Raw genomic sequence first — 22446 nt, 5'->3', positions numbered from 1 at the left:
ATCAGTACATTGTTCCGCATTTCTTAGAAATGAAAATGTTTTTAGACTGATGATCACACACATTTTATCTTATTCTGTGCGTTCTGAAAGACTTTCATCAGGCCAGACATTTCTTTATCTACTCTCTGTGGAATAAAGTGAATACAAAGTCCTTCAGTTCAAGTAAAACTTACAAAATGTGCGTTCATCCTCAGAAACGTATCTGAAGCTTATTTCTTTTGTTGCTCCTGACAGCAGAGGAGACCATTTAAGCACTGCTCTTATTTTTGGCTATAGAAAGAAGCAGTGAAGCGTTCATGAGAACAGACCAAACTCTCCTTGGGCATAACAATAATTGTGCAAATGTTAGAATACACTGGCATTCTCATGTGACATGTGACCCAAGGAACACTTAGTTTTTTCGTAGCCAAATCTGTGGTGAGGGGAACATTATTTGTTTGTGTTTCTCAGGAACCATGTTCTTTTTGTGCTGCTGTGTGATGCTGTGGCCCAAGGGTTGATTCAGCCTCTGTTTGGGCCAGACAGCGTTGTGCCAGCTCCAGCAGAAGACAAGGGCAAAAAAAGAGCTGAGAAGGGCATAGCAAAGGCTGCCAGCACCTGTGGGGGTTTCTTAGATCCTGCTGGCCTCCAGGATGTCCACAAGGCATTAGAGGTGAGTCTCTTAATGTGGCTGTGCTTTTCTTTATATCACACAAGTTATATTAAAACTTCCTGACCTAGGATTTTCTGAAGCAGTTTGTTAGGTCATAGAGATATTTTCATCAAGATTAAATATGTTTATCTTGGGATTTCTTTAAAGCAAAGCTATCTCCAGGGCCACTGATGATTGGAGCTGATTTTGGCTGATACTTGTGGAGACGATAAGATATAATTAGACCACTGTCTCTACAGGGACGTGTTCAGAAAGGTTATGTAACATGTAATTATGACTAACAGGGTGTATATGTATGGTACATTCTAACTAACCAAAGCATATTTAGTTAGAAACCTGCTAACTTCTTGGATGGATGTTGTGGAAGAACACAGAATCTTCCTTGTGTCTGACTGATTGGAGTGTTTTGAGTTTGTTTTTGTTCAGTTTTTATCTTTTCACTGTGAAAACAATGTCTAAAATCCCAGCGCTGAAAGCTTAAGAACTGATTGGAATCTGTGAAAAGAGTTTAGCGCACAGTGTGTACAATCTCTGAATGCAGTTTGCTGAATGTTTGCAAGACGTGTTCAGAAAGTCAAGCGTTAATCTCTTTGTGCAGATATTACACAGCTAACAGTGTGAATTTAACATTTACAGACTGACATCTTTAAAAAGAAAAAAAGTTTTAGACTTTCAAATCTAAATTGTCACTTTCCAAATCAGAGTCTAAACCATCAGGACTTACTAGAAACCTTTGAAATGCTCCCCAGCTGTATATATGATTCTACTTTATGCAAACAATGGTCTGTTTGTATAGAGAGCAGCCTTCATGCTCTCTTGATTTGGCCACTGAGCACTGAATTGTAGTTCAGCTTTCTCAGCTTTAAAATGGGTGCTTTTTTAGTGGTCTGTGACTGCTCAGTCACTTGCCCTTTGGTTGTTCAAGACAGCAATAAAAGGGGACATAGATGGAGTCAATCTGATATTAGTTTGTGATTGGCGGGGGTCAAGTTGTCCATTATATCTGCTTGTAATAGTTTGGCAATTAGCTGAAATAAATTGGTGACAATTGTAAATTTGTTGCCATCCACATTCAAAGTCAAGTCAGAACCTCCCTAAATAGCAGTGTAGTTGCTGCAGGACAGTAACATAACAGCAAAATGATATAAGGTGTTTGGCAGCCTTGCTTATATAGGCAAATTTAATGAGAAAAAACGAGCTGGCAACACATTTGGGTCAAGTCCCTGATTGCAAAAAGATGAGTTGTCCTAACCAGCGCAGACTGACTCAGATTTATTGCAGCATAAAGGCATTCTGTCTGCATTTATTAACTATGTGGCAATTATTTGTACACCTTCCCTGTCTAACAGTGATTGCAGTCACTTCAAGTCGCCTACAGGACAAGGGGACTACATGCTCAACCGCTCAAGAAACAGCCGGTCACTGCATCTATTACAATTGCAACCGCTCACCGAATGCAAAAAAATTCAGGGCAATAACTGGACAAACACAGATAGTGTGACCACCAACAGGGGAATATCAGATCTTTCTCTATTGGATATATATGACATATGATGAAGCATCACACAACTCTTAAAACAGGAAATGTATTTTCTTATTCTGCACATCCACCCATTTATACACACACTCGCACGCACACACGTGCGGACACGATCACATGTTGCTTTCAAGACTACGTCTTTGTTGAAGACTGATTTCTTTGTTCTCTCGCCTGACAATTAAACCTTGTTTCCTTTCTCCTGATGTATTCTGATGGTCAGCCATGAAATCCAGCTGTAACTTCAGATAAAAGACACGTTATCAGTGAATTATTCACTAAATTTCATTGTGTCTATTTCCATTTTAAAGAAAAGAAGAAAAAACTATCCTTTGCTGTGTATGTTTTATTAATGGTATAGCAGGGTCAGATCCAGTGTCCAACTTGAACAAAGTCTTACTGAATTCTGACTCCTTTGTAGCTTGCATTAGGGAAGTATAATTATGCATCATGATGTATAATAACTGACTGACACCTGTTAAGTGTCTCAGATAGCTCATTATTGTTTTCTGCTTCTCCTCCTAGCTATGCGAGCACGCCCTTCGCATATCAAATGCTACCATCCCAGGGGAGACTGTCCCCATCTCAGCAAGAAAACGGGTGTTGGCTACATGGGTGCAGATCCATGGGCTCTTGCAACAGCAAACGGGTTCAAAGATGAATATGCTGAAAGAAGAGGTACTATTCTTAGCAGTTCTCTTTAGGTTCATTTAAGGGTGCTAGTTCATGTCTAGGGCCTAATCATTCACACGAAACCAAGTATCACCATTGAAAATTAGTTAGCATTTTAGAGTTAATTTAGAGTTTGTGTAATTTACAGTCTCGAAGATTTATTACAACACTATATCAAATACAAGTTCAGACAAACAACTGTTAAACTAGGAGTCACTGGGTATAAATAGTGTTTGTGGCAACATAACTTAAACCAGCTCTGTGTCCATTTATGTTTGACCTTTCTCTACATCTGCAAGCTGCTTGCATACCCACCTCTCCTGCAGCGCTTCCATGTCGTGCTATTTCTGATTCAATCAGCTCCCGCCACTGTTCTCACTGGCTTCTCAAGTATAGACATGAAGGGGACAGAGATGTAGGCTTTCCTCATTTTAGACTTTGCGCATATACATATGTACAGAAGGGTTGGTCCTAGAACAGAGCCAGGACGGAATAACAAGTCTGTTTTGACTAAATTAATCCTGACAGAATCAAATTAGGTTAGGTTAATGCTTCGGAGGTTGTGTTTTTTATATTGCTGCGTTTGCAGTTTTCCAATGGAGTTGACATAAGTGGATAAAAAAATAAAGAAATAAAAAAGTAAACTTCAGTGATGTAAGCCCTCAAGCAATTCAATTTTCCTCATGTGACAAGAATGATTAAGAAGAACAAAGCTATTTTTCTACCCTCCTGTGCATGCATTATTTTAATTTTCACTTTGAGGGTCACTTTAAGACTAATGCTCCTTCTATAGTTTATGATAAGCCTAAAACAGTCATTTTGGAAGCCTCTTGTTACATGACAAAATACGTCAAATGTAACATAGGATGGATTGTTGCTGAGTCATCTGTGTGGCTCAGTGTCATAACATAATAATGTCATTATTATAAAGTATTAATGTGCTTATGATACTGTGATGACTGCTGACATGCTCTGTGATGCTGTAGGTGTTGCATCCGCCCTTTTCATATTCAAGCTTTGTATCTGCTAGTGTATTTGTTTGTCTCCAGGTGTCGTATGATTGTGCGGCTTCAGAGGGGGACAAAAACACGGGGAAAACACAAGTGTGATTTGTCATTCGAGCAGACCGTTCAATTAGTCACTGTAATCCTTTAACTGTTCCTCAGCCGAGAATCTCCTGCCCTACATTAGTTCCTTTGGCCTGATGTGTTTTTGACTCACAGCTAGATGAGGTTCGCTTCTTGTCATGCAAATTAGGAATTGCACTGTTAATATAACAGCGGCTCATCTCTAATTGCAATCAATAAATCATTCATCGACTCATTTTCCACACAATGGGAAGTCATACATTATCAACAAGAGCATCTCCGCAGCATTTGGAACACATGCGATATCTTAATTATACTACATCTTTATGTGTAATTTATACACAAATGTATATGTATATGAGTTTCAGTTAAGTAAACTGTATGTATATATTGAGTAGATTTCAGCTGAGTATGAGTTGTTTTCCACTGTGTTTGCAGAGTGAGAATGAGGACATGTCTGTGATGGCGTGTGTGCTGGTTGGAGTGGAGATGCTCCAGTGCAATAGGAACCCGAGGCATATGGAGTTCTCTGTTCCCAGTCTCTCCACAGTATGTATTTCTCTGTTTTCCTACAGTAGCTGATGCCCAGATTGCAACAACAGATGTCAACATGACCCATTGAGCCCTTGCAGCCTGTCTGCATCTCATCATTTGTCAGTAGTGTCAGTAAATGAAAAAAGTACTGTGCCAACCTTGATCATCCAGCTTTACTAGGATTATGGTTGTCACTCCTCTGATATGATTAGCACGTGTGCATTTATTTTATTTTAGTTTCCTATTGAAAATTGCTCATTTAGACAGTTTGGCTTTATTCCACCTCTCTATCTGCTTTCACTCTTCCTCTTATTCTTTTATCAGTAAGGACAGATCCTCAATGTTTCTGCTTTTTCCATTCACTTTTTACGATCCCGCTCCTGCTTTTTCTGCCATTTTTTTCTTGTCTGCATATGTCCATTCATTCTTTTCGGTCCTTGTCCTTCTTTTTCTTCCTCCTGCTTCATCCTTTACACCCATGCATTCACTTTCTTCTCTTGCCTTTTCACTCACCACTCCTTTCCTTATTTCTCACCTTTCTTTTTCTGCCTCCATTCAATCACTTTTCTGGCCCTGCCCCAACCCTCCCCTGTCTGCCCCTACCTTCCCTTAATTTTGTTCCCTTCCAAATTCCAGTCCTCCTTCCTTGTATTCCCACAACCCTCTCATCATTTCCTCTTCCCTGACCACCACTGCCACCACCATCATTTTCATTCCCTCCCCTCTCTTCACTCTTCACCTAAAGCTGGTGAGCATGGCGTCGGAATGCAGATGGTCCGACGCCGTGGTGGAGTTGCAGGTGTGGTGCCAGCTGGCTGCCTTCTGCCACGATGTCAAGGACTACAGCTTAGTGTGCAGCTGCACCAAGAGGGCTCTGCTGCTGGAGGAAGCAGCCACAAAAAGTCTCAACACCATGCCGTGTGTTTTGTAAGTGTGGTTGGTTTATTTCAACTGTAAAATAAGTACCAGGGTCATTTTTAAAAATGGGGATTCCTTATAGAAAGCATTTCAGGCAAAGTAGTTAAGACTTTGAGGCTCAGTTGACATCTTGTCCATAACCCACTGATAATTCAAGAAATCGATGCGTATTAAGCTACCTGTCTATTTGCCTGCTCTGTTTGGCTTTGACAACTATACAGCCAGTCCGCTTCAGATTTGGCAGATGTATTGCTTTCGTCCCGAGTAAGTCCGGTGCCAAGTTTGATCTCGTTTGATTGAGATATTCTCATATATTTTTGTTCTGTGTTACCAGTATTTCACCTAGAGCTTACATGGGCAGAGTATGGCCTGAGGGCCAGAACCAGCCTGTGAACCATGTGAATCCTGCCTCTGAAAAAAAAAGAAAACTGTATTAATGAATCTTAAGGTGACTAACTTAAATGAGTGTTTGATTCCAACAGAGGGCGCACCACTTATGATTGCCACCCTTAATGATTCGTTATTCAAATAGACAGTACGGTTTTTAAATGTCTAATATCTGTTACATGTAGAGATGCAGTTCTGTACTGTGAAGATCTTAAAGTTACAGTTACACAAATTAGTCTAAAAAAGTCTTTTTGCACAGCATTTAGTTCGTTTTTGAATCAAAACTATACACAAATATAGCAAGTTATAAAAAGTCAAAAAAACATGTCTTGGGGTTTGTTTGTTTAATTTTTTTTTTTTCAATAGAAATTCAGGCCTTCAGGACTGACAGATACTGCAAAATGTTCTCTTATTTATCCTCTAAGTTATTAGGTTTAACAGACTGTGAGATATGTTTGTCAGTTTAGTTTTCCAGTGCTCTTCACTCACCCAGGCGTTCTTGTTTGGCTGTCTATGTGAGTGCATTCACTAGCGTTAAAGCTACAACACCAAATCTGCTTACTGTGTGCAGCCACTTTCTGATCAGGTACATTCACACAAATAGCGGGTAAATGCTGTCCACCTAACAGCTACTTCACACCCTTGACAGGTCTCCAACCTCTCGCAGGAATAACACTTAAAGACAGACAACCATTCACACTCAACACCGACAGCCAATTTAGAATTACCAATTAACCTAGCAAACATGTTCAGCCCATAGGTTGCTAACATATTTCACTTTTACAGTTTGGTTTGTTGATTGATAATGCCTGATAGATGATCTCACATGTGTAGGTATGGCCCAACTGCAGTGAATGAAATGCTGAGCATCGCAACCTGCCTGAGAGGTTTGAGCTTAGTCCATGAGTCCAGGGGAGATCTACACTCTTATAGGGAGGCAATGGAAGTGCTCCTGTCAAGTGTCAGGTACTGTTTAGAGTAAACTGATTTATTGATTAATGCTTTAGGCTGAAAATGTTTTTGTTTTTTTTTTAGTCTCTAAGTCTGCACTTTCAGGCATTTTAAATTTCTGCCCTTAAATCAGAGTTCTCCTTTCTCTCGTCCATAGTTTCGCAGAGAAAGCTGTCAGTCCAACATTGTGTGTCACTGCTGCCGGGCATTACTGGAATACTTGTCTACCTCTGACAGGGAGCACTGAGGAAAGGCAGCAGCTCCGGGAGAACCTAAAGATGATCCTGAATGCCCTGGTTCATACCACTAAACAAGAAAATGTATAAATCGTTTGTTATTTAATGAGCTATTCTCATATTCATCCATATCAATTTATCCAACGATTCAGAGCAAGAATTTTACATAGATGACCCTCCATATCTACGTAAATCAAAATAATCTAATTATCCAGCTTTAGTAGAAATAGATACATTGCACATATAAATTAAATATCTTAACATAGAAGTATTTCCCATATGTAGACAATCTCCAGACTGCAGGTATTCCCTACTGTTCTTTGTCTGCACCTGGCCAAAATACATATGTGGGAAGACATTTTTTCCACAACTACAATGCTAGATTTCTGTGATGTTTAACAATGTGGTGGTACAGCACTAACACAGAGCTCAGCAGTAACGAAAACAGACACTGAGCCTCCATGTTATGGGAAATGGTTTAGACACAGACAGACAGCCTCTCCCGGATCATTTATAACATTTTCTGCTATATCAACAGCCGAAAAGACAAAACGTCAGCCTAAAAAGTCAACAACAAAAAGAGCCACTAATGAGCAAAGCATTAAAAATAAAAAAAATCTCTATTTCTTTCATGCCATTTTTTAATTATATCTTTTTGAACGCTTGATTTTTGTTGCTATCAAGGTGACTAAGGTGTCTTAACATCCTCTGAAAATCAGTGCAGTTTTTTTTTCTTTTGGTCCTAAAGGGGAAAAGCTTGTGGGTGTGGCAATTGTGCAAAACATCTGCCCATCTCTGCCTGTGAACAGCAATCCAGCCACGGGGATAAACAGCAGTTCAACTGCAAAATCTATAATTAAAGAGCACTTATGTGAGAATTCAGAATGATGTTTATCTGTCGTGCTCTTCTCTTCTCAACACTGTTCTTAAGCAACATGTTGTAAGTGGGGGTAAACATGATCTAGCTTATATACAGATGATGGACTTTTTTTGTATAGTATTCCCAAATTGCTAACCAGTGAGTCTGGAAGAGAATTTACAGATATTGAGACAGGGATATATATAAGGAAAGGTCACACAGCCTTTGCTCCTATGTGTTATCAGTGAGCTCTAACTATGACCGACTACCTACGGCAAATGCTCGATTTCCCAAGAGAGTTAAAATAAAGCATTAATCCTTTTCCTGTTGTATTTCAGCAGCAGAGCAAAGTGAAAAGGCCGCTGACCTTGGCAGCACAGCCTCTAAGGAGATCAAAACACAGAGCAACAAGTAAGCACCAAAAAGAGCCTCAAAATATAATACATACTTTGATACAATCTACACAAATGTACCCTACAGCTAATTATTTGACCTCAGTATAGCTATGTGCTCCTTTTTGATGGACAATAACATACCTGTGAATTCCCAAGCAGTGAAAGTCATAAAATCATAAATCATAATTACTCTTGGTTGTCCTCATGACGGTGATGCACAGTAGTGCAGTGGTTTACTGTCTCGCCTCACAGATTCAGGTTCATACCCTGGCTGGAGCCTTTCTGTGTGAAGTTTGCATCTTCTCCCTGTACATCCGTACTTTGGCTTCTTCCTACTGTCCAGCTGAGTTTACAGTGCTTTGAGATCCAGTGTTAATAAATAGATAAATACCAGTCCACTCCATGTATTTAAATGAAACACATATAGAACTTTCTCCCAAAACTGCAATGAGTTTTATTCTGTATCTGTTTTGTATATTGGTGGTATGGTTTGGCTCTGGGTTCAAACCTCTGTTTTCCTGTGCTTGGCTGTGTTTTTTTCTGGATGCTTTGCTTTCCTCCCACAGTCTAAATATATGCATGCTATGTTAGCATTAGTGGCTTTTGCTGGCTACCGATAACAAATTGATAACAAAATGGTGAACACACACTTGTTTGCTTTTCCATTAGAGGCGAACATTTAAACTCTATATGTTTCTGTGTCTGTATATTTGCGTCTTTGAAAGATGAAGAGGTCCTAACCCTGAGAGCAGCTATTTACCGTTTGTTGCTCCAAATCTACATCGATGAGGAAGACTTTGAAAGCGCCCTGCAGCTGCTGGCCAAAGCTATGAGAGACATGCCTCGCAGTAGACACCGGTTGTGAGTGAAATCATGAACATGAAGAGATGAGAGGAGCTTAAAAACATAGACATTTGACTCTTTGTTGTGTTAACCCAGGTCTCTGCTCAAATATGGTGTGCTGGTGAAAGCACGGCTGGGAGAGAACATACTGCCAGACATGCAGAAATTAGAAGATGAAGGGGAGCAGTGCCATTCGTTCATGTGGCATCAGGTGGCACTGTGTGCTGACACGGTAGCCAAACAACTGACTTGCCACCAGAAAGCCATCGTCTCTCTCACAGTAATATACCTCGAAATGGAAAACATAATGCATGCGGATGATTTATAAACTTTTCATATTAAAAAAAACTGTCATAAAGTGCATAATATTAATCCCTGTGTTTTGACTGTGCATGGCGGTAGTGCAATATTTGTAGCAATGGTTTTAGTACCATCATGTGGTGCTGACGTGCCATTACAACCCACTTCAAATACCTTTTTATATGGTGTGAAGAGTTCCATATGATCGGGCTTGAATTTTTCATGTTTATGATTGTTTTTTTTAACTTTTGTGTTTTTAATGTCATCTCTGAACAGAGCGCAGAGACTAAATGGCAGAAAGTCAGCATTCTGTTAAGTTTTGGGCAGTGGCTGTACAATCACAACTTCCCCAAAGAGGATGCCAAACTTCAGGTTCAATGGGTAATAGATATCCTTCTACACATGGAACCTGGGAAGGCAGATGGAGTAGGTAGGACTCCCTGTCTCGTCTCGCTCATTGTATTATGTCAAACAAGTGTCACTGACTAGTTTTGCCAGTTCTGCTACTGTGCACTCTGAAAATCTCTGGGGGGGAAGGTAACACATTCTGAGAATTCCCCTGAGGTTCACATCTCAGGAGTGCTTTTCCACTTGGATTAAGTCTGCATGTGTGCGATTACACATTAGCACATGTGTCTGCATGCTTTTTTTTTTAACCATCCCTGATGTTTTACACTGTGTTAGGTTAACATCTGATCAGTCTGATCCTAAAATGAGCATTGCCACTGCTTATGTGTAATTGCTTCAACATTAAAGTCATGTGTTCCCCTGTGCAAACAAAACAAAAAAAACCCAGACTGGATCAGAGGAAAACAAACTGACCACTCGAGGAAACAGATTTGTCAAGATCCCACGTGGGTACTGAAGGAAACGGTTTCCAGGGCCTAATCCGTGGATCGACTTCCTCCGAGGCGTGGACGTCTATCAGCAGAGAATGTCCCTTAGTCTGTAACACAGTCAAATATATTCTCAAGCAACATTCAAGCATGCCATTCAGCGTGTTAGTACGAGCTCGGGAGCAGCTTGGGAGAACAAGAAAACAGAGACTGCTTCAGGTTGTCTTCCCAAATTGACTCAACTTTATTCACAAGTACAACAGTTTATATAGAGGGTAAAATTGATGAGACAGCAGATTATCAGTTTAAACCAGTACAGACCAAGATAAGGGAGCGTCTTCCTGCCCTTGGGTGAAGAAGCATCCTTTGTGTAGTTTATCAGTTCAGCTACAATTGTGATTATCTCAGCGACATATTTTCAAGGCACAAAATAAAGAGTTCTTACATTAGTGAAATCTGAAACAAACCATTTGGCCTTCAACAGGCGTCTAAAAGATTAAGAAACTAATGTAGCTGAGGGAGTGATCTCTGTGGTATTTCAACCTTGTACCAGCCTGTGATTCTCACACATCAATTCTTGGGTCAAAGAGAAAAACACTGAAACAAAGGGGCCTTATTGAATGACAGAGTTTTCCTGCATAATGTCACTATAAAACAATATCCAGTAAATGCTACCATGGTACTAAAATACCTAACAGGTACCCACTGAGAATAAGATAGCACCGCTTTAAAGAGAGTTGTAAGAAGTCTTTATAGCCTCCTGCTGTGAGTACCATTAATATTCCCTCAGAGATAAACTGCCCTCTTCAATAAAACCTCTTTATTATTCTCTTAAGTTGTAACTGTGTTTCAGTCATTCTGATAGATTATCCTAGATATGTTTCTCGTTTAACATCTTTTATGTCTCTTTTTTCTCCAGAGGATGAATCTGTAGAGAGGGATTTGGGCCCTGTGAAAAGTGAGTACGTGCTCGGAGTCCAGGGGTTGTCATTTACACAAAATGTGTCCGGTCTAAAGGAAGTGCGTCGTCTGGACTACTTGATACAAGCACACACTCTGCTTGCCATCATGGAGGACAAGACTTCGCCTGAGCACCAACTTAACCTGCTCAGAGCCTACACTTTTGTGCTCCAGATATGGCAGGTAGTGCATCTTCAACTCCACTGCTCTTGACAACTTTGACAGCGGCTTCAGATGCAAATTGGGCTCAAGCTGAGTGCAGTATGTGCCATGACGTGTGCACCGTATTTCACTACAGGTTTCTATGGCAGCAGCGTGTGAGATTTCCAGGGAGACGGCAAAGAGTGAGGCACTCCAACCTCCTGCCTCTGCTGAATCCAAAAAAGGCAAAGACAAGGGCAAAGACAAAAAAGCCAAACAGGTAAGTTTCTCATATTTGTGCCTTTGCTTGCTTTGAAATTTAACTCAGTTACTTGACTTAATGTAAAGTTATGCCAGTTATGTTCATCCACTCTGCCTGTTTGATTTCACGTTTCACAAGTTACGTGTTGACTGCACACCGGTGTTAAAAACAAAAAGTTGATAGGTTTGTAGCTTGAACCTATTCGCTGGAACGTTGAAGACAATATAATTACACAGCAAAAGCATTGAACACCAAGTAGGCAAAGTTCTTCGTGTTACTCATGCATAAGGGAGGCCTGCCTGGAGTCAAGTGTCGTTCCACCACTTGACCTCCGTCAGACTCTCAGCCAGGTTCCCCATAGCACTCCTTTTATTGTGGTTACATGAATATGCATAGGGTCATTAACACATAACATCTTACATAGGTATACATGTGAACAAAGAATACTGTGAGTGTGTGTGTGTGTGTGTGTGTGTGTGTGTGTGTGTGTGTGTGTGTGTGTGGGGTCAGAGTGTGACCCCATAAATGACTTCCCTAAACCTGCTGGTCTGGAAGTCCAACAGTTCATCTAAACAAAAGGCACTTAGCCTAAAACAGATATAGATACGTTTATCCTACCATAAGACAATAAGACAAGGTACGACCACTTCCCATGCTCCCAGGATGTAGGTGTGCATTCCAGTGTGGAATACACACCAAGCCTTTGCAGCCTGCTAAAGATCACACATCCTATCACTACACAATTGATTATACACCTCTAAGCATATATGGTTAAATATTTCTAAGCATAAATGACAATCAACAATACAAAACCTAACAAAAGTCAGTACTGTGTCTCATCTGTTTGACCAGCCTACATCTGCTGATGAAAGACCTAAAGCTGTTGTCTTGGATCAGACACCTCCTTCCACCACGAGGGACTGGGCCTCCTTTGTCTGTCCCGACCAGGCCAGGCAGATATTCAGAACCAGCAGCAACCCCCACTGTATCAACACTCACAGCATTACAAAGCAGGCAAGACTACAAACTTCTCTCATACATTTCTCTCTGCATTATAAGGTGTAACATCTGTGGTATTGTCTCAGACTTCACTTTTTATTTAGCAGAGGTTGTATCTCCCAGCTATATAGAATCAAAGACTTGGCTATATAAAAGCGAAGCGGTAACTTAAAGTCAGTGTTGCTGCAAAGTTTTGTTGACAAGAAAGCACACTTATTGATCTTTGGGGATCAAGTTAAGCTGTCAGAAGACGATAAAGCCCTGGTATTCTAAATGAAACATGTACTGTGATCCATTCATGGATCTACAGCCTCAGTGGGATGGCAATATGTAACAAGACTTCATCTAATTGGTTAGAAAAAGGAGCAAAGAGCCATTTTCTATTCTGATAAAACACTGAAAAGTCTTGATGTATACTTGTTAGTGAAAGTCTTTAAACCTTTATGTTTCTCTTTGTGTTTGGCTGTAGAAACAAAGCCTGTTTTATCTCAACCTGCTGGAAAGAGAACTGAACTCACTGTCACTCGGCCACCTGACCCTTCCTGCAGTGCATCTAGCTGAGACCATTGCTCATGAGCTTTTGGATATGACAAGCCTCTCTGACCTCTACAGGCTTAGGTAAAAACCAGGGTGACCTACACCTCACACTCAGGTCTTAGGTAGTCCTACTGTATATGAGAAGAATGTTGTTTAAAGCGTTTGAGGTTCAGAGGGTGGTACAAAAATCAGATAACTTGCTCAGTGATGAACTTTATTCACTAAATACAAGATAATATTCTCTTGGTAAAAAAAAAAAAAAGCTGCACTCAAAAAATATTTACGCCCAAATTGCTGACTTTAAATCACTGGATAACATGTAAATTTTCCGTGGAATTTTTGCTACATGAGTGCAATGTAAAACATCAAATTTCATTTGTTCAAATTAAATTGATAGTTTACTGGAATCGGGTTACATCAGATTTACTTTATTGGTATAGAGCAAGTTTACACCAAGCATTTTTTCCTAATAATTAAATATTTGAATAAATAAACCTTTGACTTTATCTGTAAAGCTACGATTTACATCATGTTTAGTGTGCCTATCAATTTTTCAACATTCTGTCAGTTTACAGGTATTCAGGTAATGCTATATATTTTAAAAAAGTTGTATAAAGCTTTATGGCTAAAGGAGGCGCTGTGTGATGTCTCAGGGCTCATGAAACAGAATTGATTGGGTCAGAACATGTAGGATGGACTCAGCTACAGGGGAGCTTACTTTATCCTGATCTATGTTTAAAAGCGCTGCACGCCACCTTCTCTAACCACTTGTATCACTGTTAAGGTACAAGGTGTGATTGAAAAGTTCAGGGAACTGGTCAATAAATCTCCTGCTAAAATCTGATGAGATTTGTTGAAAAGGCTTCCAGTGCAGTTTTTGTTTTCAGATGACTTCTCAAAAGGCCCATTCTGACCACTATCACTGTGGAGCAGTTTCTCCAGTGAGAAAGAAATTCAATATAATAAATATCAGTTTCTCTTATAAATTTTATCATCTTCTTAAAAAGCAAATACACACAGTTTTTTGTTCATTTCCTGCTTGCCAAGTTTTCCACTTTCCCCACTTTTCTTCACTCATGACAGACTTCTACTGAGAGATCTTGAATGAAAAACTGGATAAATTTAAATCCGGTGAGCGTTTTCATTTTACCTATTAGGCTTGTTCCCAAAACTTTTGGATCATAGCTTGAAGATACGCAGTGATAAAATTGTGTGTGGCTCAATCAGTGAATACTTACTGTTTCCAAATATTAATAAATATTATGTCAGTTTTGTATACAGTAAGTGTGGCTGTTTCCAGCACACGTTTCATCTCATTTAAATTGTGTCCCAGAGTAAAATAATTACTTGACTTAACTGACTGACTGAGGAGCGTCAGCCTGCGGTCCCATAAGTTACTCCATCATTGAATGTCATGTTCCTCTTCCTGTTTTCACCTTATTAGAATTGCCAGAACCTGTGTTGAGCTGGGTTTGGAGGCACACTCACCATATCAGAAGAAGCTTCTGCCTCTGAGTGCAGTCCCAGAACGAGAACAAATGGGGTACGTGAACTGGGCTATAAAGATTTAATGTTTGTGCATCTTTAATAACCTATGATATCATATTCATGACTGCAGGTGCCGCAGAGCCGTAGTGCTTTCGCAGGAGAGGAGCAGCCTCCGCAAAGCTTGCAACCAGGTCAGCTTCTTCTCACAAAACAGATGCATCTGTGCTTATGGTTTACATGTTAAAGAAATTATACTTTAATTAGCATTCATTGTATTGCTTCTCAGAGGATGATTGACAACAGCCCCAGTAGTTGTGGTATTTAAATTAGTACTTTTATAATATAGCACAGAGTTATGGCAGATTAATATTGGATGTTTAAGATGATGATTTTTGTGGCTAGAATTATAAATAGTTATCACTTTTTTCCCATTCTTCCAACTCTGTTATTCTCTATAATCTCAGCTTGTTAATAATGTTGATTATGTAATCACAGCTGATAAACACTATAAGACTCTGATCCCAGCAGGACATGTAATGATTTTTACATGTTACATACATTTAGTTACGTAATGTTACATCCACATTAAATATTACACATACACTTGATGTGCTATGTGTAATGTGTAATTTTCTTCTTGATATCTCATGTGTATGCAACATGTTGTCAACTGAAAGCTTGAGAAAGAGTTTGATTCAGTTTATTAAAAAAAACGTTATCGTCTTATACTTTGGTGAATACTTTGGCAGAAAGGAGAGATGGGTGAGAGTGCGCCGGACATTTGGCTGGACAAAGCTGAGGTTTGCCTCAGTGTGGGACTCTATGAGTCAGCCAGACAACTCCTGGCTGAGGCCCACATGGTGTCTATGGTAAGGTTAGGAAGGAAATATTTGAAAATATTACCCTAAGCTTTATTTATCATTCTAACAAACATATTGCTGATCTACTCTTTGTCGCCACTATCAGAAAGAACATTTATTCTAATAGACTCAACTATGACAAGAAAATACCCTCAACTAACACGAGACACAGTATTCAAGCTATGAAGTTACTTTACATCCAGGATATTCTAAGTAAAGTATTTCACTACCCATTACCCTGCAGCATAGCCTAATATGCACTGGCACAACAATAAAACTACAGGCTACATGCTAACATGCTGGCACAAATCCATAAACTACTAAGGAGGACATAGAGAGGATTTTCTTTTAGTATTGAAGTTGATAGCAGTGTTTTTGGAAACCAGGCTAAATAACACTTCACAGAAAAATGATATTGACGCAGCAATTCTGCTGTACTGCCAGGGGTTAGCATGGGCCACAGCAATCTGGAACAATGCTGAAGCATTTAATAATAGCTTTTAATAATAAGTTATATATAAGTTTAAAAAAATTCGCTGATCACAGATTTTCATCTTCAGAGGTTATGTTTTTTCTCATTGTGAAAGACTTGAAAACCCAATTAAAGTATAATAGTTTGTATTAGTTAGAGGTTGCATAAGAATGCTTGGCAGATGAGTGCAGGCTAAACTGGATAGTTTTCAATCTTCTGATGAAGTTCACAGTAATGCACTATGCTGGACTAGTGCAGGGCAGACTGTGGTGTTCATGGTCAGTGTTGGGTTACATCAAGAGTAGCAGTCATCAGTTTAAACAGCTCTGTCTCCTTTTATTTTGTTAAATTCAGTTAAAAAACTGCTGCATCTCTAATGTTTAGAGCAGCAGCAGTAAAGATCAACTGATAACTCAAAGAAGACAAATTTACTGGAGCTCACGATACATATTTTCACAAGTTTTATTTCAAAGTGATTTTAGGTTTGGACATTAGGTTTCCCCAACCTTCTAAATCCCACTGTAACACCTGGTTATTACCTTTGGCTGCCTGACATTTATCTCTAATATCACATCGACCGGGATTCTTCACTGCTGCCTCTATCTTTTAATCCTGTCTTTGAAAGAGTCGATCCCTTGTTAGAAGCAGTGGGCTTCTAACTTTATCATTAGATATTTGTCCCCTCATAGTTATAGTTATAGACTGCTTCACTGTTTTTCCCCTCTTGCCTCAGAAACTGAAGGCAGCTGATGGCAACGTGAATGTTCTACTTCTTTGAGTTGCTCAATTTAGGAGTCACTACAGTGGACTCAATCTCACCCTATCCCTGGCATCTTTGTCTGTCACACTAACCCTCAGCATGTCGTCCTTCCTCTTCCCTGGTGGCTCCATCATCTTCTAATTCCGCCTTGCCTGGTCGCTGCATGTTAACTAAAGGCTTAGGATCTTTCACTTCTTCTTTTTTCCGGTGCTATCATCTCTCTACTTCACCCTCTGTTGCTTTGTATGGTTGACAACAGGAATTTAAAAGGGTGCTCCAGGTGAGGCTCGAACTCACAACCTCGGCATTGCTCTACAGCGTACTGTCATATAAGTACCGCGCGCTAACCGATTGCGCCACTGGAGCCTGTGCTATGTTGCAATTCAAGTATCATCTTAATTGTGTAACACGTAATAAGATTACTGAAATTTGCTGCAGAAAGATGTATTCTGATTACAGTTTGGAAATGATATGTGGTCTTTAACACTATACAAACTGAATTACAAAAATTATGATGATGTCTAGACTAGAATTACTTCAGAGCCAAATTGCATTTGGTTGCTTTGACTCTTCTATAATTGATTTAATTTCTGATTCAAACTGTTTCTGTTGAGGTGCTTGGAGACCAAAGTGTTATATCAAGAAGTTTGATCTATCTGGCCAGTTTGGCTTGTAAAGAGCAGAACTATGCCCAGGCTCTGACTCTGCTGGACAAAGCCCAAACCCTGGGTGGGGATGAGGACTTCTGGTACCAGCTTACCCTTACCAAAGTCACAGCTGTGGTAGGCCAGAGAGACAACGATTTTCAAACAAAGGTATCGAATTACAACCTTCTGATAAGTCTTTGCACAGTGTTGTGTTTGTAGAAATTTTCCCTCAAGGCTTTTTTTTTTCTTTTATAGGTTGATCAGACTATAAAACAAGGCTGTAGAGCTCTGAAGCTAGTACTTGAGCAGCGGGTAAACCAAGCCCCAGCGCTCACATTCTTGATCACCTCATTAGAGATGAGGTAAACATGAAGCTTTCTACTTAGATGTTAATAGTGTTTGGTTTTTCTTAGTTAAGCTGACTATATTATAAATGTTTGTTGTTTTCTTAAGATTTGTTTTCATTTCTGAACTTTACTTTTGATCTTAAGTGAAAATGAAACACTCACACTCAATGAATATTTTAGATCAATTTTATATTTAACCACAGTTGAATATTTTTATAAATATCTTATACAGCTTTGAATAGTGCTAAGCATTAAAGAAGTGATTTGAGTACTCAGAGTAGAAAAGCACTATATAATTAACAGTTTATTTACCATTTATCTACCATTTGCAGATATATCTGGAACACACTGATGCTTTGTCCCAAACAACTATTGTATTGTTTTAAGTCTAAGGTTTATTTAGCTGTATAATATATATTGTATTTTTAAGTACTGTTTAAGCCATTTACAGAATGTCGCAATGTGCCTTCACTACAGACTTTGGCTTAAACTTTAAGAAATAAGATCTACTTTGCATGTTGGAAACTATTCTAGTTGCTTTACATGATGTGCATTCAGTGTAATTCATTTGAACATCTGTTTCAAATTATGTTATAAATGTTTAAAGAAACTGACAACACTGATTATGTAGCAATGTCTACATCAATTATGTATTTGATGTAATCTTTATCTAACTCAGTGTGATGTGTTGCTTTTCAGAGGAGCCTTGGAATGTATACGTGCCATTGGTAGTGGGGAACCTATGGAGACACTCCACACTGAGGCTTTCCAGAGGCTAATGACTGCCTGTGATACACTCAGAGAGAGCGCCAGTGGCTTTACTAAACTCGGCTATAGACAACAGGCAGCAGAGGCACATGGAGAATGTGCGCATGGTTTGAGGTTAGTCAACAGTTACACCAGGCCTAAATTGAACAGTATTTAAAATTGGAACAGTTTTAAACCATGCTATGTGCAGTATGGAAGTGCAGTTTTCACTACAGCAAATTAAAGTGTAACTCTGTTTCCCCGTGCTTGTTTTCATTCAGTCTTGTTTTCTCACACAGACAAACTTTTGCCCAAATCCAGCTGGTACACTCTCTCCCTGCGCACACTCAAATAGTTTTCTACTTGGGTACTGTTCAAAACTTTGTCTTTCTAAAAATCCAAAACAAAAGAAAAGAATTTGGTGGTGACAATGCAGTACAGTGGTGTAATCGTTAGCACTGTGACTAACAATCAAGAAGGTTCTGAGTTCAGCTCCACCATCAGGTCTGATTTGGAGTTTGCATGTTTTCTCTGGGTACTCTAGCTTCTTCCTACATGTCCAAAGACATGTGGTTAAGTGATGATTCAAAATTGCCTATGTGAATTTCAGCCCTATGACAGACTGGTGACTTGTCCAGGGTGTACCTTACCTCTTGCCCTGTAATAACTGGGATAGGCTCCAGCTCCCCCCCTCCACGACCCTGATAAGTGGATGGATGGACTTTAATGTTTTAAATTTTTGATAAAAAATATTTATAGTTTTGAAGGTTATAAGAATAACAAACAATAAAGAAGAAAATAATCATAAGAAGTGTATCATAAAATGGAATCACGTGAGGCCCATTATTGTTGGCCCATTTTTTGTAGTTTTGCCTCTGTACACTGCTGCAGTGTATTTTAAATCAAACTACAAAGATGTGATTGAAATGGGGACTTTCAGCTTTAATTCAAGTAATGCTTGTGGGTTCTAGACTTCAGTCACTGACTTCATCCAAGTATTTTCATCCAAGTATTAAATACAAACCAACAAACAGAGGCTAAACAAAAACTGTCTTTATTCAACAAATGAAATGCTCTAACTGTAGGTGCATTTTCCATCCATTAGAGTGTACAATGCTGCAGCTGCTGATTGGTAGTTAAAGTTTATGTTGAAAAAAGCATACACCCGAATTTGTTTTATTTAAGAAGCCCTTCAGGAGCTGCAAGTGTGATCCCACACAGAGTTAGACTCATTACCGAGTGGGAGGATGTAGGGGACAGATTGGAATTACACCTTTTTTTTCTGTCTTGGTGTGCTTTTTATCTTCTACTATCATTCGTTTTTTATCCTATTACAACTATTACAGAATCCTAGCCAATCATACTACTGAAAGAGAGTCGAAACAGAGCTTCCTGATGAATGGGCTCTCTCAGCTGCAGCTTGCTGTCACGGTGCAGGAACATGCAGTACAGAATGCTGAGAGTCTGCTCCCCCCACAGGAAGAGGTAAATCTGTCATCTGTCATTGTCATGATGTTTTCTGCAAAAAACATTGTGAGCTTTTTAATCTCTTACATGTTCTTAGAAACTTCTTTTCCTATCTGTGCTTTCAGCCAGTCACAGAAAGTCTGCTCATGTTTGAAGCAGCAGAAAATAAGGCTGAAAAAGGACTTTGAGCAGCTGTGATAGTACATTTGTTTGGTTATAACAGTCAGAGTTTAACAGCCAAGCACTCTGGCTGAGATTGTTGTGCAGATGGTGAAGTTCTTTCAATTTTTGTTTTTATTTAGAGAAGTTTTGAGCTTATTTGGAATGAGGAAGGGAATTTACTCTGGAACATCTAAGTAACAGGCTTTGTTTGTGCTCTTTGCTTGACTGAATCACAATAAAGCTTGTATTGCTGTGTCACTGTCATATTCTGGGCTTCCTTGTTGTATGATAGCTAATTATTAGTGTATCTATGTTTTCTTTATATACCTCCATATTCATTCATGTAAATCTTCTTAAGTAGTTCACAGTTAAACATAATCATTTTTTAACCTGCTACTGGGCCTCAGTGTAGCCCTCACACTCTCATACAGATGAAGTTATATGAGGGCTTCAGGGGCAGAGATGAACTGGCATAATGATGGATGCAGCTCTGATAGAATCACAAAAGAGAGATCGATCCAACAGTTCCCACACCTGCCACAAATCCTTGTTCAATTCGTTTTTTGATTAAATCTGCTATGGATGTTTGACTTAGCTGTTGGAGGCTGAAAGCTATGCCGTAGCACTGTGCTTTCAGTAGGTGGTGCTGCTGCCCAATACTGGATGAGTTATGCCACCCTACATTGAAAATAGTTGTAACCTCTGAAGTCATGCTCATTTATTCATATTTATAATCTGGGTACACCCGTTTTTTAATTCTGTGCTATTTAAATCTGGGTTTTCACCTTCAAACTGCTGCCCGAGTTTCTTGATATCCACATCTCAGAATATCTGATCCAACTTTGTATCTAGGATCTTCTCTGAACTCATCAGCACAGCCCACTCGTATACCCAAACAGACCAGAGAGAATATTTGTCAGCTGATACGTGGAAATGAAACACTAATTGCATTAAGGCTAATTTACATCATGGAGCCCTTCTCTAAAAAGCTGTCATCTATTTAACACTGTCTGTCAAGCTGGATTTAAGAAGTTAGTGTTCTTGTGTGAACACAGCATGTGATGTCACTAGGTTGTTTGGAGTTTTATCTTAAAAACCATAGACTGCCCACTTACGCTTACTATAACACTTTCTTGAAGTATAACATTTCTTGAGTTCTGCCTCATACACAACAACATATAAAGAATATGTTTGTGTATGTTAGAGTTCTGTTATAATCTGCTTCTTGTATTTGTATCATGTGTATTTACACTGGTGCTGTTTTCATCCCTGCCAGAGACATGGACTGTCACTGGCAGCCGCGCGGAGGCTGCTTGGCCTGCGGCTGGCCCTGGTTGAATTCTGCCTGTCCATGCTAGAGGAGCGCTGTGCCGAGGAGACGCTGCAGGCTTTGGCCTGCGAGAAGATGACCTTAGCTGAAATAGCACTGGAGGAATATTCACGCTGCACACCTGAGCCTAACTCCAAAGAAGAGGTTAGACTGCAAACACTTTGACATCGTGGTACAAATGTGAGATCTTTTTGTTGGATTCAGATGTAGTCGATCATGCCTAGCACAACACAGACCCCTCATTTGACATGAGTTGATATGATACATTTTTAGATTCTGCTATACACCGGCGTTCTGCATTCTACACATTTGAATTATTATTATAGCTTTATTTTATTCCTTCTTTTTTTTTTTTTTTTTTTTTACAATATAATAATACAAAACAGTAGACTCACAGTCATGTAGGAATCTTAGCCTCAGTTATAATAATAAACCTTTACAGGATGGTTATGTTAAAACTTTTTTTTACAAACTAACAAAGATAACAACTGGAAACATTTCCTGTAGATTTTTATTTATTTAAATGTGTATTCTTTCAATGTTATTTAATCTAAAAGTATTTGGGCACAAATACTTTCCATGCCCAGTGGAACATTATCAGTCAGTTGATTGGCCTCCCCAGAGCCCAGACTTCAAAATTATTTTTGAAGCAGTGTGGGATTATCTCGACAGAGAACAGAACAAGAAGCAGACAACATCCAAAGAAGAGCTTTGAATGTCCTTCAGGAAGCCTGGAGAACTATTGCTTAAGACTATTTAAAGAAATGACAGGAACGCTGCCAAAGAGATTTCAGGCTAAGTTTAAAAATGAAGGTGGTCATACCAAATATTCACAAGCTCATTACAGGATTTCCATGTATGTTTGCATGTATCTGTAACAAAGCACAACAAAACAAGGCTTGACTTAAAACTTTGCCACCATACTGCAGTTTAGCTGAAATGATCTTTTCTAAGAAAATACTCTTAGAATCTAAAACATATTTTAAGGATAGAAAATAAACCAGCTATTAAATAAATGAAAAACACCCCATCCTCCTATAAACCCTTAGTTCATTTGTC

The 22446-nt window shown here is 39.3% G+C and overlaps 1 protein-coding gene and 1 non-coding gene across 7 annotated transcripts in view; one reads left to right on the top strand and one right to left on the bottom strand.

Moving 5' to 3' along the window:
- Positions 1–22446, top strand: part of cfap46 (cilia and flagella associated protein 46) — a 73023-nt gene that overhangs the window by 30215 nt on the left and 20362 nt on the right. For 2 of the 6 annotated variants that reach the window (XM_086258388.1, XM_086258384.1), the window contains exons 19-40: positions 451–652; positions 2715–2867; positions 4388–4498; positions 5229–5410; positions 6623–6754; positions 6897–7059; positions 8176–8245; positions 8955–9090; positions 9169–9352; positions 9649–9802; positions 11128–11351; positions 11467–11589; positions 12424–12585; positions 13040–13188; positions 14552–14650; positions 14726–14786; positions 15345–15464; positions 17302–17502; positions 17590–17696; positions 18381–18563; positions 19775–19913; positions 21334–21531. In XM_086258388.1, the coding sequence (XP_086114514.1) occupies positions 451–652; positions 2715–2867; positions 4388–4498; positions 5229–5410; positions 6623–6754; positions 6897–7059; positions 8176–8245; positions 8955–9090; positions 9169–9352; positions 9649–9802; positions 11128–11351; positions 11467–11589; positions 12424–12585; positions 13040–13188; positions 14552–14650; positions 14726–14786; positions 15345–15464; positions 17302–17502; positions 17590–17696; positions 18381–18563; positions 19775–19913; positions 21334–21531 (3253 nt within the window). Of the gene's footprint in view, positions 1–450; positions 653–2714; positions 2868–4387; positions 4499–5228; positions 5411–6622; positions 6755–6896; positions 7060–8172; positions 8246–8954; positions 9091–9168; positions 9353–9648; positions 9803–11127; positions 11352–11466; positions 11590–12423; positions 12586–13039; positions 13189–14551; positions 14651–14725; positions 14787–15344; positions 15465–17301; positions 17503–17589; positions 17697–18380; positions 18564–19774; positions 19914–21333; positions 21532–22446 lie in introns of all 6 variants that reach the window. The other 4 variants (XM_086258387.1, XM_086258383.1, XM_086258389.1 and 1 more) reach the window with 3 other exon arrangements.
- On the bottom strand, positions 16960–17053 carry trnai-uau (transfer RNA isoleucine (anticodon UAU)). The gene is made up of 2 exons: positions 17016–17053; positions 16960–16995 (listed from the first exon to the last, which is right to left on the bottom strand). It is a non-coding gene; the product is annotated as a tRNA-Ile (tRNA).

This window comes from Aulonocara sp. 'chitande type north' Nkhata Bay, linkage group LG13 (genome assembly GCF_057382095.1).
Source record: "Aulonocara sp. 'chitande type north' Nkhata Bay isolate Kocher_YH1m ecotype deep benthic linkage group LG13, A_spYH_male_GT1.1, whole genome shotgun sequence".
Classification (NCBI taxonomy): Eukaryota; Metazoa; Chordata; class Actinopteri; order Cichliformes; family Cichlidae; genus Aulonocara; species Aulonocara sp. 'chitande type north' Nkhata Bay.
This window is presented reverse-complemented; position numbering and strand designations above follow the sequence as displayed.